Here is a 14277-nt window from a genome sequence, read left to right as displayed (position 1 = left end):
TCTTGCTTTGTATTTGCTTCATTTTTCTGCATTATGACATCAATAGTAACGATACTGTTTATCCATTTATCTTTGCTAGCGAGCATGACTTCATCATGACTTTACCTGAGTAGCTTCATGCTTTATTTTGGTATGATGATTGGTGGTCATAGGTGTTAACATGGAAATACCCTGGTTTTACATACAAACTTTTTTTTATTAACTACAGGGCATTTGTCTCAGATATACTGCTGTACTGAGCAGAATTTCCCAGGCGTGAAACAAACACTTGGCTATGTTAAGGAGTTAGGAAGGAATGATGCCGTTAGGTGGCAACCTCCAGGTATTCCCTTGGCAATGCTAAGGAGGGCACTTCTAGTATTCCTTCATTGACATCAGGGAAAAACGTAACCAGTCCCTCCTGGCTGCGGAAGTAACCCAGGCACGAACACTGTGGAAACAGTGGGTTTATTGTCCGGGTCCAAACTGTGGTGATCAGGCACAGGGCTGACAAATAGGTACCCACGCTCAGTCCTGATTATATTGTTTGCTTTACATTATACCCCTTGTTCCTCTCTCAAGTTCTTCCCCTATATCCCCCTTATCTCCTCCCAAGTACACAACATATAAACAACAAGAAACATCCCTGTTTACTCTTACCGCACTGGCCCCAGTTTTGTTGACCTGCTGACTTTTTTTTATTTTTGGTATTTTTATATTTCATTGCCTTGGTAATGACTTGGCAACTTGTGTTTACTCAGAAATCCTCTAAGGGACCCGCGTCCCTTTTTATTTTCTACAGCATCTCTCAGTTTCTCACCCTGTCAATGTAGCCATAAATCAAGGCTAGCTATCTGCATGGATATTACTTTCCCTTTGCCAGCAGGAACGTTTGGCAGTTTCACACATTGCTATCCTATTGGAGTAACTATACGGTCAGGGTTGTCCACGTGCCTCAACAGACAGAGTATGTTAAACAATACTGCTGTGAGGAGAGGTGTCACGAAATCAGAGGCACCGGACAAACTGCATGATGCTCAGCAACCTGGCCCGCCGGTCAGCACCTGCCTGGACGTCAGCACGTCTGTCTTTGCCTTTTGGGCGGCTGTATCAATGGAGGTACGGCTATAGACATGTTGATGGAGGATGCTCGTAGTTAGAGAGAATGAAACTTGAAACTGTAAGCGTTGTGTTACAGCCAAGAGAGCTGTCCTGCTGTGAGCACAGGGGTATCTCCCGTGGCTGACCTTCTCGCTGCAGTGCCACGCTTCTCCCAAGCTGGCCACGGCGGCTCCGCAACCAAGCGCTGACCTGCTGAAATAAATTTCCTCCAACACTGCGACAGAAGGATAAAAGAAAAATAACATGCGTGTGGTTTTTAAGTACCTCCCTGGATGTGCTTTGGGACTCTACACCAGGTTTCAGGCGGTACTGGGGGGACCTGGAGAAGTGCTGGTCGACAGCCGGCTGAACATGAGCCAGCAGTGTGCCCAGGTGGCCGAGAAGGCCAACGGCATCCTGGCCTCTATCAGGAAGAGCGTGGCCAGCAGGAGCAGGGCAGTGATCGTCCCCTGTACTCGGCACCGGTGAGGTGACACCTCGAGTACCGTGTTCGGTTTTGGGCCCCTCACTACGGGAAAGACATGGAGGGGCTGGAGCGTGTCCAGAGAAGGGCAACGAAGCTGGCGAGGGGCCTGGAGCACAAGTCTTATGAGGAGCGGCTGAGGGAACTGGGGTTGCTCAGCCTGGAGAAAAGGAGGCTGAGGGGAGACCTGATCGCTCTCTACAACCACCTGAAAGGAGGGTGTAGCCAGGTGGGGTCGGTCTCTTCTATAGAGTAACTAGAGATAGGATGAGAGGAAACGGCCTCAAGTTGCACCAGGGGAGGTTTAGGTTGGATATTAAGAAAAATTTCTTCACCGAAAGGGGTGTCAGGCACTGGAACAGGCTGTCCAGGAATGTGGTGGAGTCGCCATCCCTGGAGCTGTTTAAAAAATGTGTAGATGTGGCACTTCAGGACACGGTTTAGTGGGCATGGTGGTGTTGGGCTGACGGTTGGACTCGATGATCTTAGAGGTCTTTTCCAACCTAAACGATTCTCTTCTCATTAAGTGTTGCCAGTCCCCCCTTCACACACACACACTTTTCCAGCCGAGGCCGGGGCAGCCCCCCCCCCCCCCGGGCGCCTGCCCGCCCGCCATTATCTCCCGAAGCTCTGGGAGCGGGGACCGGTCCCGCCAGAGCCACCCGTAAGCTGTTCACCCGGCGGGGGCGAGGTTGCCCAGAGCCCTCCCCGCCCCGGATCCCGGCCGCCGGGGCGAGCGGTAAGGGCTGCCCCCCTCAGGGGCCGGGCAGGCGGGAGCGCGGCTTGGGTCCCTCCTGAGGAGGAAAAGGCGGGAAGGCGGGCAGCGGGCCGGGCCGGCGGCTGCAGGGCCGGGCTCTCGGGGCGGCCGGGCCGGGGGGCGCTGAGGGGACCCCGGGCTGCCGCCGCCGCCGCCTTCGCCCTCCGCGGGGTCGGTGGAGGAGGCGGCCGGCGTGAGGGGAAGCGCCGAGCTGGGCGGCAGGGAGGGTGTTTCGCAGCCGAGCTCTGGAGCAGGCTGCCCGGGGAAGTGGTGGAATCTCCCGGTACCGAAAAGCCGGTCGAAGAAACTCTCTAAGGCTCGTTTTGGAGTTTTAGAAAGCAGGCGTTCTTCATTGCAGCGCTGGGTGCACGGGGGATAGTTCCGTCTAGCGTGCATGCCACAGCTGTAGCACTAACAGGTTATATAGAATAACTAATTGCATATTAATCAGATTAGTATACATATACATAAAAATGATTGCAACTGATTATCTCAGGACTGCCTACATCCGATCATGCGCAATGAAGGATCTGTTTGAGTCGAAGGGCTGCTTTTGCGACCACCGGCCCATTTGAAGTTCTTGCTGGCTGTCCTTGAAGTCTTTATTCTTGTTCTTTGATCTTGAAGCTTAACGCAGTTTCAATCACATGTGGTCAGTTTCAACATTGTTCTCATCTAGCGTACAGGAACATCTAGTCATAAGAGCAAAGAACTGCAAAACTTATGAGTAACTACCTCTACTAGTTAATTGCTTGGCTATACTTTTGTCTATTGTTTCAATCACAGTGCTAGTATAAGATTTCTAATAATTATTTACCAAATCTCACTTTTACAGTCACCTAGCAGCAAACCAGCAAACCAGCAAACCTACCACGACTGGTACAAAGTATTAAAACCATCCAAATATTTAGACATACCATACAGAATGTATGGAAATATGCTATCACTCCCTCGCTGGAGGGTTCCAGAACCCCTCAGGGTGAAGCCTTCAGCAATCAGGGAAGTTTAGAAGCTGCCCCAGCCCGTGGTGGGACGTTGGATGAGGTGACTCGTAGAGGCACCTTCAACCCCCAACCCCTCCGACCCCCCGAAATCCCCAAGCCGACCCGGTGCTTGCTGCGTGATAACCTGAGTCTGTGTTAGCCCACGTCCCCAGACGGCCGTACCAGGTCATTAGCTGTATCTTGTGTAGCCAAATGTCCAGGTCCCGATCCTGCAGCGTTCCCCAAGGAGAGCTGCAGGCCCTTGGCACCGCTCCTGTCCCCGTGTGCCCTCACGACCTCAGAAAAACGCTCCGAGTATTGTGGGTTTGTGAAGGCAGCGCCATACGTAACGTTATTTTCATAGGAGGGGAGGGGCGAGCATGATGAAGCTTTTGCTAATCAGGAAAACAGAAATTTGACGGAGCTGGGAAAGCAGTGTCTGCTGTAGCTTGTCCTGAACTGAAAAATGCCAGTTGCGTTGCTGGTGTTAAAAACCTGTTTGAAGTGGGCTAGAAAAACACATCGCATACGCAGCAGCTGTTCTCCTGTTTGTTTTCCCAAATACTATGCAGCTTTTTAAAAATAAGCATTCAGTGGGGAGCTTCCTTAGATGAAGCTAACGAGCCAGGCGCAGTAGCTGTGGGATAGCACGTGGGACGCAGCTGCAGGTTGTGTAAACAGCTTTTATAGAAGAGGTGTGAAAGCCTGCCTGTACTCTTCTCCAAATCCGCTGAGCCTGGGTCGTCAGGGCTGGTGTAGGGTGTCTCCAGCCACGCTGGGGATCCAGGCTCTCCTGCTGTTCACAGCATGCGGCCACGGCTCCTGGGGCCCCTGATAAATTGTTCCCAGGCTTGGTTGGTCGGCCTCGGTGGTGGTGGATGCCCTGACTTCATCCCGGTTCATTCCCCTCTGCCCTCATCCCCCCTCCGCAGTGTGCAGGTAAGGAGTTTCCAGGCAGTCCATAAGCTTTCCTCCAGGTGTTTAACAGCTGGATTGAGGCCGGATTCCTCACTCCTGCGGGAAAGGGGAGGATGGTTTCACTCCAGAGAAAGAAAGGAGGCCTTTTCTGTGCATAAGCCCTAGCTGCTCGGCCTAGACATAACTCTAGTTCAGGTGAGATCTGATGCAGATTGCTATCATAGCTAGCTTTTCAGCACTGCATTAAAAGCACCGTGGTTAACAGCTTCACAGCCACACACTCTCCAGGAAACGTCCACAAGATGGGGCCCCTCTCCTTGATTGTCGTGAAGAAGACTTTTAGGGAGTTTGGCTCTAATTACAATAATCAACACTCTGAATGGTCCCTGTCAAATCCTGCAGTAAAGGTACACCACTGTCAGAGGAAACCTGGCTTCCTAGTAAGTGGGAAGCTGTAGTGAGCAAAGCTGCTGAACATTGTCTCTGTGTGCAGCGAGGCACTGCAGCTATAAAAGCCGATAAAAGGTGGAATGTCACCTCTTCCCTAGGAGTCTGTGGTTATTCAGAGGGAGCCCTGTCTGTGATACAACATTGTCACACCCTGCATTTTATTTCGCGCTACTGAATGTTTATCGGTTTATCTCCTGTACGTGGCAAAATCAGATTGCCTTGGGGAATCATTAAAACTTGATAAGCCAGTGAGTTGGAAGAAGCATGATTTGAATTGTACCCTGAGGGTATTCTGTTTATGCTTGCTCATCATGAGTAAGATTTTTTTTCTCCTATAAACAAATATAAATAGAGGTGTACCAAGCTGCTTAAGGGAATTTTAACCGTGACAAACAGCGTTAGTTCCAAAATGCTGAGTTAATCTCCTTGCAATTCTCTGTTATTTTAACTTGATCGGCCAAATAGTGCAAAATCACATTAAAATGACTCGGCAAACTAAAACTCAATTGAGAGGGGACGCATCTTAGGCAACCCAAATATACATCACTGAAGAAGTAGCATTCAAAAAATAGCAACTAGTAAATCTGAACTTCTGCCATCCAAGCATTGCCAGCGCTCTTTAAAGGTAGGAGAAGCCTCTGCTATAGTATGGACTACTGTGGAGACCATTTCTTCGAGTTTCATGTCTGGCACTCCTATCTATCACTTGAGGATCACAGCTCGCTGGATGAGAAAACAGGGAGTTGCCACCTTGATGACTTGCCATCAGGGAAGCAGGAAAAGGGTTGATGAGGTGTTTCTGAGCAGTGGGAAGAATAAATAGAGGGATGAAGGAGAAGGCACAGAAGTGTTTCAAACTAGAGCTGTTTTAAGTCTTGTTACCTATTTCTGTGTTGATGCTGTAGCCCCAGGCTCGCCACTGTGGGTGGGAGAACAGCACAGATGCTGTTGTGCTATGGCCACAGTATTAGAAGTCCACAGGTTGGACTATCTGCCTGGGCCTTACCAAAATCGTTTTGCTATTTGGTTTTACTTTATAGAGGGGGCTTATGTGATAGCCTAAATCTTGCAAATGGGAAGGGTAAATCAAGGCAATGGAAATGCCAGATCTGGGCTGTAAATACGTCATATGTGGGCTTGATAAAATGTGACAAAGTGTCTAAAACTGTGAGACTGTGAAGTATAGCGAGTAATTTTTTGAAGAAAGGCAAGGCATGCAGCATTTTAAAGTCATGATGAAATTCACACTTCATAAAGCTTTGAAAGAAAAGTCAAAGGACATGGCAATGCAGCTGATTTCTTAGGTGGAGATCAAGCCTGAGTAGTTGATATGTTAAAAGCCTTCATGTGTCTGATCTGTGACAGGTTTGAACTGTATTTCATTCGAAGTTTCACAAATGCAAATAGCTGATGTCAGAAGTGCAAAGAGCTGATCTAAACTGCAAATACAAACAGATTCCTAAACTAACGACCTTCTGCTCACTAAATTTGTGGTGATTGAATTACATATAGATGAAAATTAGAATTCAATTAATAAGCAACCTTTAAAATCCTAGGTTCTTGCAATTTTTATTTAAACGTATTTTAGCTGCACCAGATAAATTCTATGGGGTGTGGGGAGAAAAAAGTGTTTTCCTTATGGTCTGCTCAACATCTCTATTAATCCCATCTGTGAACTGCTCTTACATACTTTTGAAAATCTGCATCTATGTCAGTTTAATTAGTATTTTTTACTAAGCATTCACTATGTTCAAGGAAAGGTTATGCTGTGAATTTTGACATGTTTGTAGGGACAGCCTCAGCAGTACAAGATGATTTACCCCTTTCTGTGAATAATGTATAAACATTCTTCAAGTCATTACGTTTTTAAAAAAACCTATTGATGCAGCATGTTGTTTATTAAAACTTGGCAATACTGTTATTTTTGTTTAAACACAGCTTGTGCTTCAACATGTATTTTTAAACAGATTTATTTTAAAAGGAACAAGTGTTTTACTTAAATAGAAATCAGTTTTTGTCAGCTTGCTGCTCAGATGAACCGCTTGTGGAGGAAAACAGTCAGCAAGCTCAACCGTAGGAGAGTTGTTCTAAGTCTGGTTAGTTATACATAGTGTTTTTGAAGTCTCATGCCTTTGCTTTGCCTGAGATTTGGAAAAAGGTACTTCTGCCTCATTGTAACACTGGCAAAGCTACAGTCAGTCTAACTGGCAGGTTAAGCTCCAGCTGCATCTTTTGGGGATTATGTGGTGATTGATTGCAGAAGGTCAGGAGACCAGCTTTGTTCAAAAAAGGCACTGTTGAGAGATCTCCTTAAAGGGGGCCGGTTCTCGGTGCTGGGAACCATTCTATGTATCACCCCAAAGTGCACTGTCCTGTGAAAAGAGCATAACTGGTGTAAAGAGGCATGATTTGGAGTACTTTGTTTTGGTGTTCACTGTGTTTTCCTGTTTTGTTTTTGATACCACGTTACACACATTTGTAGCAGAGAAATTGAAGAGGGGAGGGAGTATTGGAAGTGTCTTAAAGGTCTTATTTGGCATCTGTTTGAATTAGAAAATCTGGAAGGGGATAAATGGTTAAGATATATTCCTAACAAAAAATAGTTAAGCATTAGATTGCATTTGATTTTTATTGCCAGCATGCTGCATTTTACTTTAGTAAGGGACCAGCCAGGCCGAGGAATATTGTTCCAATGCATGCATTTACACGGGAAGAGACACTAGCTCTTGTTAATAAGCAAACAGTGCCATTTTGATTGGTTAAGAGTGGCGGCAGAGCTAGGTTAAACGGCTTCTCAGACCAGGGTAGAAGAAAGGCTCTGTGTGTGACCACCTGCTGCTTGGTGGAGGGGGAAGAGTAGGGAGCACCAAAAGTTAGTTGGGTTTAAAAAGTTGCAACAGTGGCCTATCTCCTGTTGAAAGGAACAAGAAATTAAACTGAGTTTGAGGGAGTCTTCTGAGAAGACCTGTTACATCATAAACTCTTTGGAAACCTTTCTTCACTTGAGAAGAAATGCAGTAGTTTCCAGTTTGTCCTTTAAAACGTATACCTCCAGAGAAGTCACCTATCTGTGGTGTATGAGGATATGTTATATGCACAACACTGGCGTATGTGTCTCTATTCCTCCGACTGCTCTCAGTTCAGATTACATAGTGTGTAACTCTCAGAGAATAACCTTTGCTGATTGACCTTCAAGTTGATTTATCAGAACTTTTAGAGATGCCAGTTAATGATGGGTGGGTTCCCTGGGGAAGGGCTGTACGCAGCAGGGGATGCAAGGGACCAGCAAAGTGCATGTAGGCAGCAGCAGCAGCAGCCTTGGATTCTCCATGGAGGAAGGGAAAGGGGACATGCACAATGAAAACTTGAAGGGAAAAAGTAGTCAGAAAAGCAGCTTGCTGACAGGGGGGTCTCACAGGAGTAACAGCAAGAGGTTACCAGGTGCCAGCCTGTGAGGAGGAGCTGTAAGACCACATGAGAGGAACGGTTATTGAGCACAGTGTGTGGGGACATCGCATGGAAATGTAGTTATCACATGCTGTATTGCTCCAGGCACAAAGCTAGGAATGGTGGGCTGACGTAAACCCTTCTTCTGGCCTGACTGCACTCCTGGGTTACGCTGACTGACCTGGAATTCATGAATATTTATGGCAACCAGGGAGGGTTGGTGTCAAGAGCCTGTTTACAATAAACACCTGGAGCTTTCACTTCTAACCTTGCAGTATCCAGTGGGTATTACTAGGTGTCTGGAGGGGACCGTGGGGACTGAGTGAAGATTACGACCCATAATCACAGCTGTACTGCAAACAAATTATATTACTGTTTTTCCTTTTTGCTTTCCTGCAGATTCCTAGATGGCTAACGAATCGAGGCCCTGCCCGTGTGATATCAGAGACAGGTTTGACTATGAGAGTCGTGGGCAGGAAGTACAAGCTGAGCACATCAAGGCGTACGTTTGCAAACCACCTGCCAGCACAGACAAAGCTGTGATTGTGATTCATGATATATTTGGATGGCAACTCCCAAACACCAGATACATGGCTGATATGCTTGCTGCTCATGGATGCATGTAAGAAGTCTTTTCCTCTCCAAGAAATCCCACTCTTTATGATTTCTAGCCTTACATTAGAACTGTTATTCCCATACATGAGAGGAAACTATTACCAGGGCAGTTTGAGTGATATATTTCCGTAATGCAAAACCACAAAGGAACATTGCTGTGAAATGTTGCAGAGCACAGCATGCTTCCTTCATCCTTTGCTGTTTACAGAAGAAGTGACTGCACATGTAGAATGTGTAGAATATTGAAAACATGGTGCAGTAAAAAGCGATTCTGATCATTTTCCCAGCAATGTGAGATGGCTTAAAAAAATAGTGTGTTCTGAAAGAGAAGTGTGTCTTCTGCTTTTAGAAGTCTTTTTAAAATAAACTCATTCAAGCTAAATTATACAATGGGATTTAAAAAAATTGTCATCAGCAGAAACATGGATGAATGTCATACATTTTGAATTCGATATTGAATATGCACATTGAATATGTGCATATGAATGACTCATATGCACACATGGGGTATTAAATAGAACCCCCTTCCCCCCTGCAAATCTTTCCCGCTCATTTTCGGTGCCCTACAGCAGTTAAATTCCAAAATGCAGCAACATCTTGCAGTAACTGGGTATGCTGCAAGTTACTGCATTTGCAGTATACATTACAAACATTCATACAGGGTTGGGACTGGCCTGCAGTTCCAAAAAGCAAACCTCCACCTAATTCTGTAGTGCTTTAGTTTTGAGAGATGCTGCCTTTAATGCTCTCTGCCTATGAAGCATGAGGGAAGTCAGATGTCGGCTGACAGTTGCGATGTGGCTGAGATTTGCCTGTGCAGCTGAAAGGACCTCTGTGTCTCTGCAAGAGAAAGATACTACCTTTGTGAGGATTAGGGTTTTCTGATACACTGGAACAATGAATTGGTCTATAGTCTGCTCCTTGCTATTGTCTTTCCTGAGGACTTGACATCCCCTATTCTGCTCCATGATTTAAAGTATGTTTGTCTTGTGACCAAATGCAGTCATTCTCAACGTGAGGCTGGACATACACCTTTCATGCTGTGCAGCATACTGGTAAATAGCTAGTATGACAGTGAGCTTCCTTATTACAGTAAAAGTCTGCTCAGTCAAAAGTACCCAGTGTCTGATGAACTGGTATTTCTCCACACTACTTTACTTCCTCTAATTTTTCCCTGTCATACATGCCATGTCATACTTCTTTTTGTAATACCTTCTTTCCCTCCACCTGTACTGCTAATACTGCAGTGGTCAAGGAAAGAAGGCTGGTGTTTCCACTGCTCTAGGCAGGAGGAGAGCTGAGAGTTTTCAGGCAGCAGTGTCTGAATGAAGAGAGGCCATGTGTGTCTTCCCTGATTGCTTCAAGATGCTGCTGAACTGGTGCACCAATGTTTATTGAGAGGAAAATAGCTGGATTTTTTCCTAGTGCAGTATGGGATAAGGAGCCATGAGAGCTGCATTTCAGAGACCACATTAAGACTGATGGCTTGTAGTGTCTTATCAGGCTAGTTTGAGTGGGGAAGAACCTGTTCTTCTGTGTGGGCTTGGGAAGGTTCACTTTCAAAGCAATACATAGCCTTTCTTACAGGTACTTATCCAAAAGCTGTGCAGTTTTGCCCATACCTTTCCAAACACAAGTATGCTGTGGATGTCACTGTTTTTTCACAGAAGTAATCAAACACAGTAATAAAATAAAAATGCTTGCAACATACTTCTGTGTACTTCAGGCCAAACTGATCCAGTCGTTTCACCATGATCATTGAGATACATACTGTGTGTCTGAGGCTGCAGAGAGCCAAAGGCCTTTAATAAGTGAAAGATGATTGCAATTTCCCAGGGATCCCATTGCTTCCCTGTGGGCTGGGCTTGGGAGAACACACAGCAACATCGGGGGGTGACCTAGTGACAGCAGTCACCAGAGTCCCTGCTTGTTTCCTTTTGCACGAGGAGACTGAATTATCCACTATCACAACTCTGCTGCTGGTCACGCAACACATTTCAGCCAAGGTCATCCTGAGCCAGGGTTTGGGCAACCCCATGATGCTGGAACTCTTTAGTACTGGGTGGACTCTTGCTGTACTTCCCTTTTTCCAGTCACCAAATGATGTCCGCGGTAAAACACTCCTCCCTTTCTTGCCACATGTTTTCCCTTCACTTGTTCTTTGCTGACCTCAGTCCATCAGGTGTTCATGATTTTTTTTTTTCCTAGCTCATAAGTAAGCCTCATGGTGTGCTCTGTAAATAATTATTTTATGTAATTGTTTAAATGGAAGCCATTAATGATGGATTTATGTTAAATGGTATTATGTTGTATGCAAAATCCAAAATTGTTGTAATGAGGACCTAGACTGATCATCTTTTACAAGATAATCTGTTGTTTTACTGTGTATAGTTTCAAATTATGTACTCAAAACAGATAAAATACTAGGGATAAAAATATTCATATTTTCCAGCTTTGTAGCACAAATTGTATTATGCAGTTTAGTCATTCAAAAAAGCCTATATAGATACCCATAAATGTTTCTAAAGCTTGTAGGCATTTCTGTAGAATAGTTAACAATAATATTTAAAAACATTACTTTCTCAGGAAAAAAAAAATCAAAACAAAATTATGCCTGGATAGAAACTTCCCATGCTATGAAAAGCCACAAAAATCTCAGTGTGATTAATTCAATTTTGATTTGTGTGTGTGTGTCTGTGTATGCAGAGGCATGTGCCCAGACTTTTATGTAGGAAGAGAAGCTTGGAAGCCTTCTGATGACTGGTCCAAGTTCGATGATTGGCTGAAAACTTGAGATGCCAGGAAAATAAACAAGTAAGATGTCAGGGAGCTGGATATCACATTGCCTGCTGCTGTCAGGTATTGCCCCCCCCCCCCCCCCCCCTTTTTTTTTGTTTGAGATTGGATGCAGCTGATCTATCAGTGAAAGTGGCCTTTTTTAATGACTCCTTAAAAGTGGATGGAATCTGTGACCTTTTATTTTGCCTTGAACAGTGTTCAAGGACAACTCTCTCATGAAGAGTTTTGTCATCTGAATGTTGATAACAGAGACTGCAAGTTGCTTCCTCTGCCTCAAAAAGTGTGGTTTAAAAATGACCAGTGAGACAAGCAGTGAGAAAGCATAATTCTCATCTTGAGTCTCACCGAGTGTAACAGACTGATACTTTAAGATGTTGTATGGAAAGAAGAAAAGAGTTTTCGATTGTGCCTCAAGAGTTGCCCAGCACGGTGTAGCTGGCCCCAGGTAGCTGACGGCTGGGTCATCTGTTGTCGGGGCGCAGTGAGGGCCAGCGGCTCCCTGGGGAACAGGGCGCTGGGAGCCAGGAGGAGTGTCATGTCTTCCCCTCCCGTGCGCATTTATCAGCAAAGACCTGTCACTGGCAGAGGTGCTGTGCTGCCTTAATAACACAGAAGGAAGCTGTTGGCAAGACAATACTGAGAAGGGGTCAGACTAATTAGACCAAATTAATTAACTTCCTGGGAGAGCAAATGTCTTGGACTGTTGGCAGTAGCTGCGTTGAAGGTTGCTGGGCTTAGCTATTTGGTGAGAAGGTTATGGGAGACATAACTGAATCATTTCCAGAGAACTCCTGTCTCGGAGGGGTCAGTTGTTGTGGAAACTTTTTAGTTTGGAATCTGTCCCCTCTCTGCTGCAATGGGAAGGAAGGGTTGGGCTCTGCCTGGCATTTCTTACAGGCGATTCACATGTTTCAAGTGTCAGCTCCAGTGAAGAAAGAATTTTTTGGCACTTAATTTGCTTCTGTGTGTGTTGGTGTGTTGGCAGATAACGTGGTATTTGCAAGGCTGATGTATCGACGATGTATATAGCTTGCATGCCCCAGGGGGCAAGGAGTTGGGGCTGAAAATATAGCCTTGAGGTGATCTAAAAGACTTAACTGCTACCTCTGTCCCACTGCTACTTTCTCTTTCCTGCCTCTGCATGGTGACACCTGCTTCAGGGGTAAATGGGTGTTTTCAGAATACAACTTCTGGGCAAGGTGTATTTCAAGCTACATTGTAAATTCTGAAAACATCTACCATGTTTGCTACGCTGACTTTCCTACAGGAAATATCTCAGACACTAACTTAAAGTTATTGTCAGCATTTTGGCTGTCTAATGCATAGTATTCTCTAGAGAGGTCTTTATTACTTTTTCTATCTACATTTACAAAGCAAAAATTCATCCAGCTTCTCAGAGAATTTTAAGCTTTTTAAACTCTTAGGTAGGTGTTTAATCAATCACCTACTTTCCATCCCTTTAGGTTTCCTTCCATCTATGTTATTCATGTTGTGTTTTTATTTAATTCCATTCAGTTCTTTTTTTTCTCTTTCTGATGATTTCAGATTAGCAACCCCTAATATTTGTCTGAAATAATGATTTGTTTAAAGTGTGTGAAAGAAAATATAGTAGCAGTGTGATATGGGGACACTTCCATGCATCTCTATTTTCTTTTCATATTTTCAAATACTGGTTTTACTATGGGTGCTTAATTTGCATTTGCTTATGTGTTACAGAGAAGCTGATGCTGTCCTGAAATATTTAAAGGAACAGTGTGGTGCAAAGAAATTAGGGGTCGTCGGTTTTTGCTGGGGTGGTATTGCTGTACGTCACCTGATGATAACATACCCAGAATTAAAGGCTGGTGTATCTCTCAATGGTAGGTAAATACAAGGATGCAATACAAGCAGGTATACATGCATATGTATATTGTGTACCTTAAGTACTTGATCTAACATTATTTCTTTAAATCAGGCTGTCAGCTGATGAAGAGAGATATTTGCAGCAGAGTAGGAAGGATATCATGCAAAGAAGATGGTGGTGAGGATATTTGTTCCTAGTTTCAGAATGGGTCATAGCAGCCATGTCTTTATTTCAGATTTGGACGCGCATAGATGTTGCCCTTCGGTCACTTTCCCAATTTAGCTCCCTTTTCCTGTTTACTACTGCTCTGCATGCTGCAGAGCTAGAACTTCACCCGGGAGCAGAGAGTGTTATTTTTGCTCTAGGTGCTCTGTAAAGTTAGATTGTGGTTATTTTAACACCAGCTTTCCTTTTATGCTCTGCTCAAGAAGCTGCGATAGCTCAGCTGCCCTTTGCTGACGTTCTCAGAATGTAAATTTTGGACTGCTTACTAAAGCATTGACTTTCCCAGTCAGGTCAAAAGAACTCAAGCTTGTATGCACAGAAGGCATCTTTCAAGTCTTATTAATTCAGATATTCAGTCTGTATCTTAGGAGACCGGCTTAAATAGAATTTTGATCTAGGAGGGTATTCTTCTAGGAGCCATGGTTACAGTAGCTTGAAAGTAAAGCTAGTATGTATGGCTACATATTCATGAGACTTGAAAACTTTTCACTGCAGAAGCAGAGTGCTGTATTTGAATCTGGATTTCACCTTAAAAGTCAATTGAAGAGTTTTTTGGTTTCTTTAATGTTTTCTAGGACTAATCAAGGATTCTGATGATATGTCCAATCTCCTGAACCCTACATTTTTCATTTTTGTTGAAAAAGATGACTTCATTCCCCTTCATCAAGTATGCTGA

General features: G+C 44.7%; 1 protein-coding gene across 1 annotated transcript; it reads left to right on the top strand.

The window, feature by feature from the left end:
* Positions 1-8526: 8526 nt before the first annotated feature.
* On the top strand, positions 8527-14277 carry LOC115352869 (carboxymethylenebutenolidase homolog). The gene is given in 4 exon segments (XM_030041582.1): positions 8527-8741; positions 11441-11548; positions 13250-13392; positions 14177-14277. Coding segments are annotated over 4 exon segments (567 nt in total).

This window comes from Aquila chrysaetos, chromosome 18, assembly GCF_900496995.4.
Source record: "Aquila chrysaetos chrysaetos chromosome 18, bAquChr1.4, whole genome shotgun sequence".
Classification (NCBI taxonomy): domain Eukaryota; kingdom Metazoa; phylum Chordata; class Aves; order Accipitriformes; family Accipitridae; genus Aquila; species Aquila chrysaetos.
This window is presented reverse-complemented; position numbering and strand designations above follow the sequence as displayed.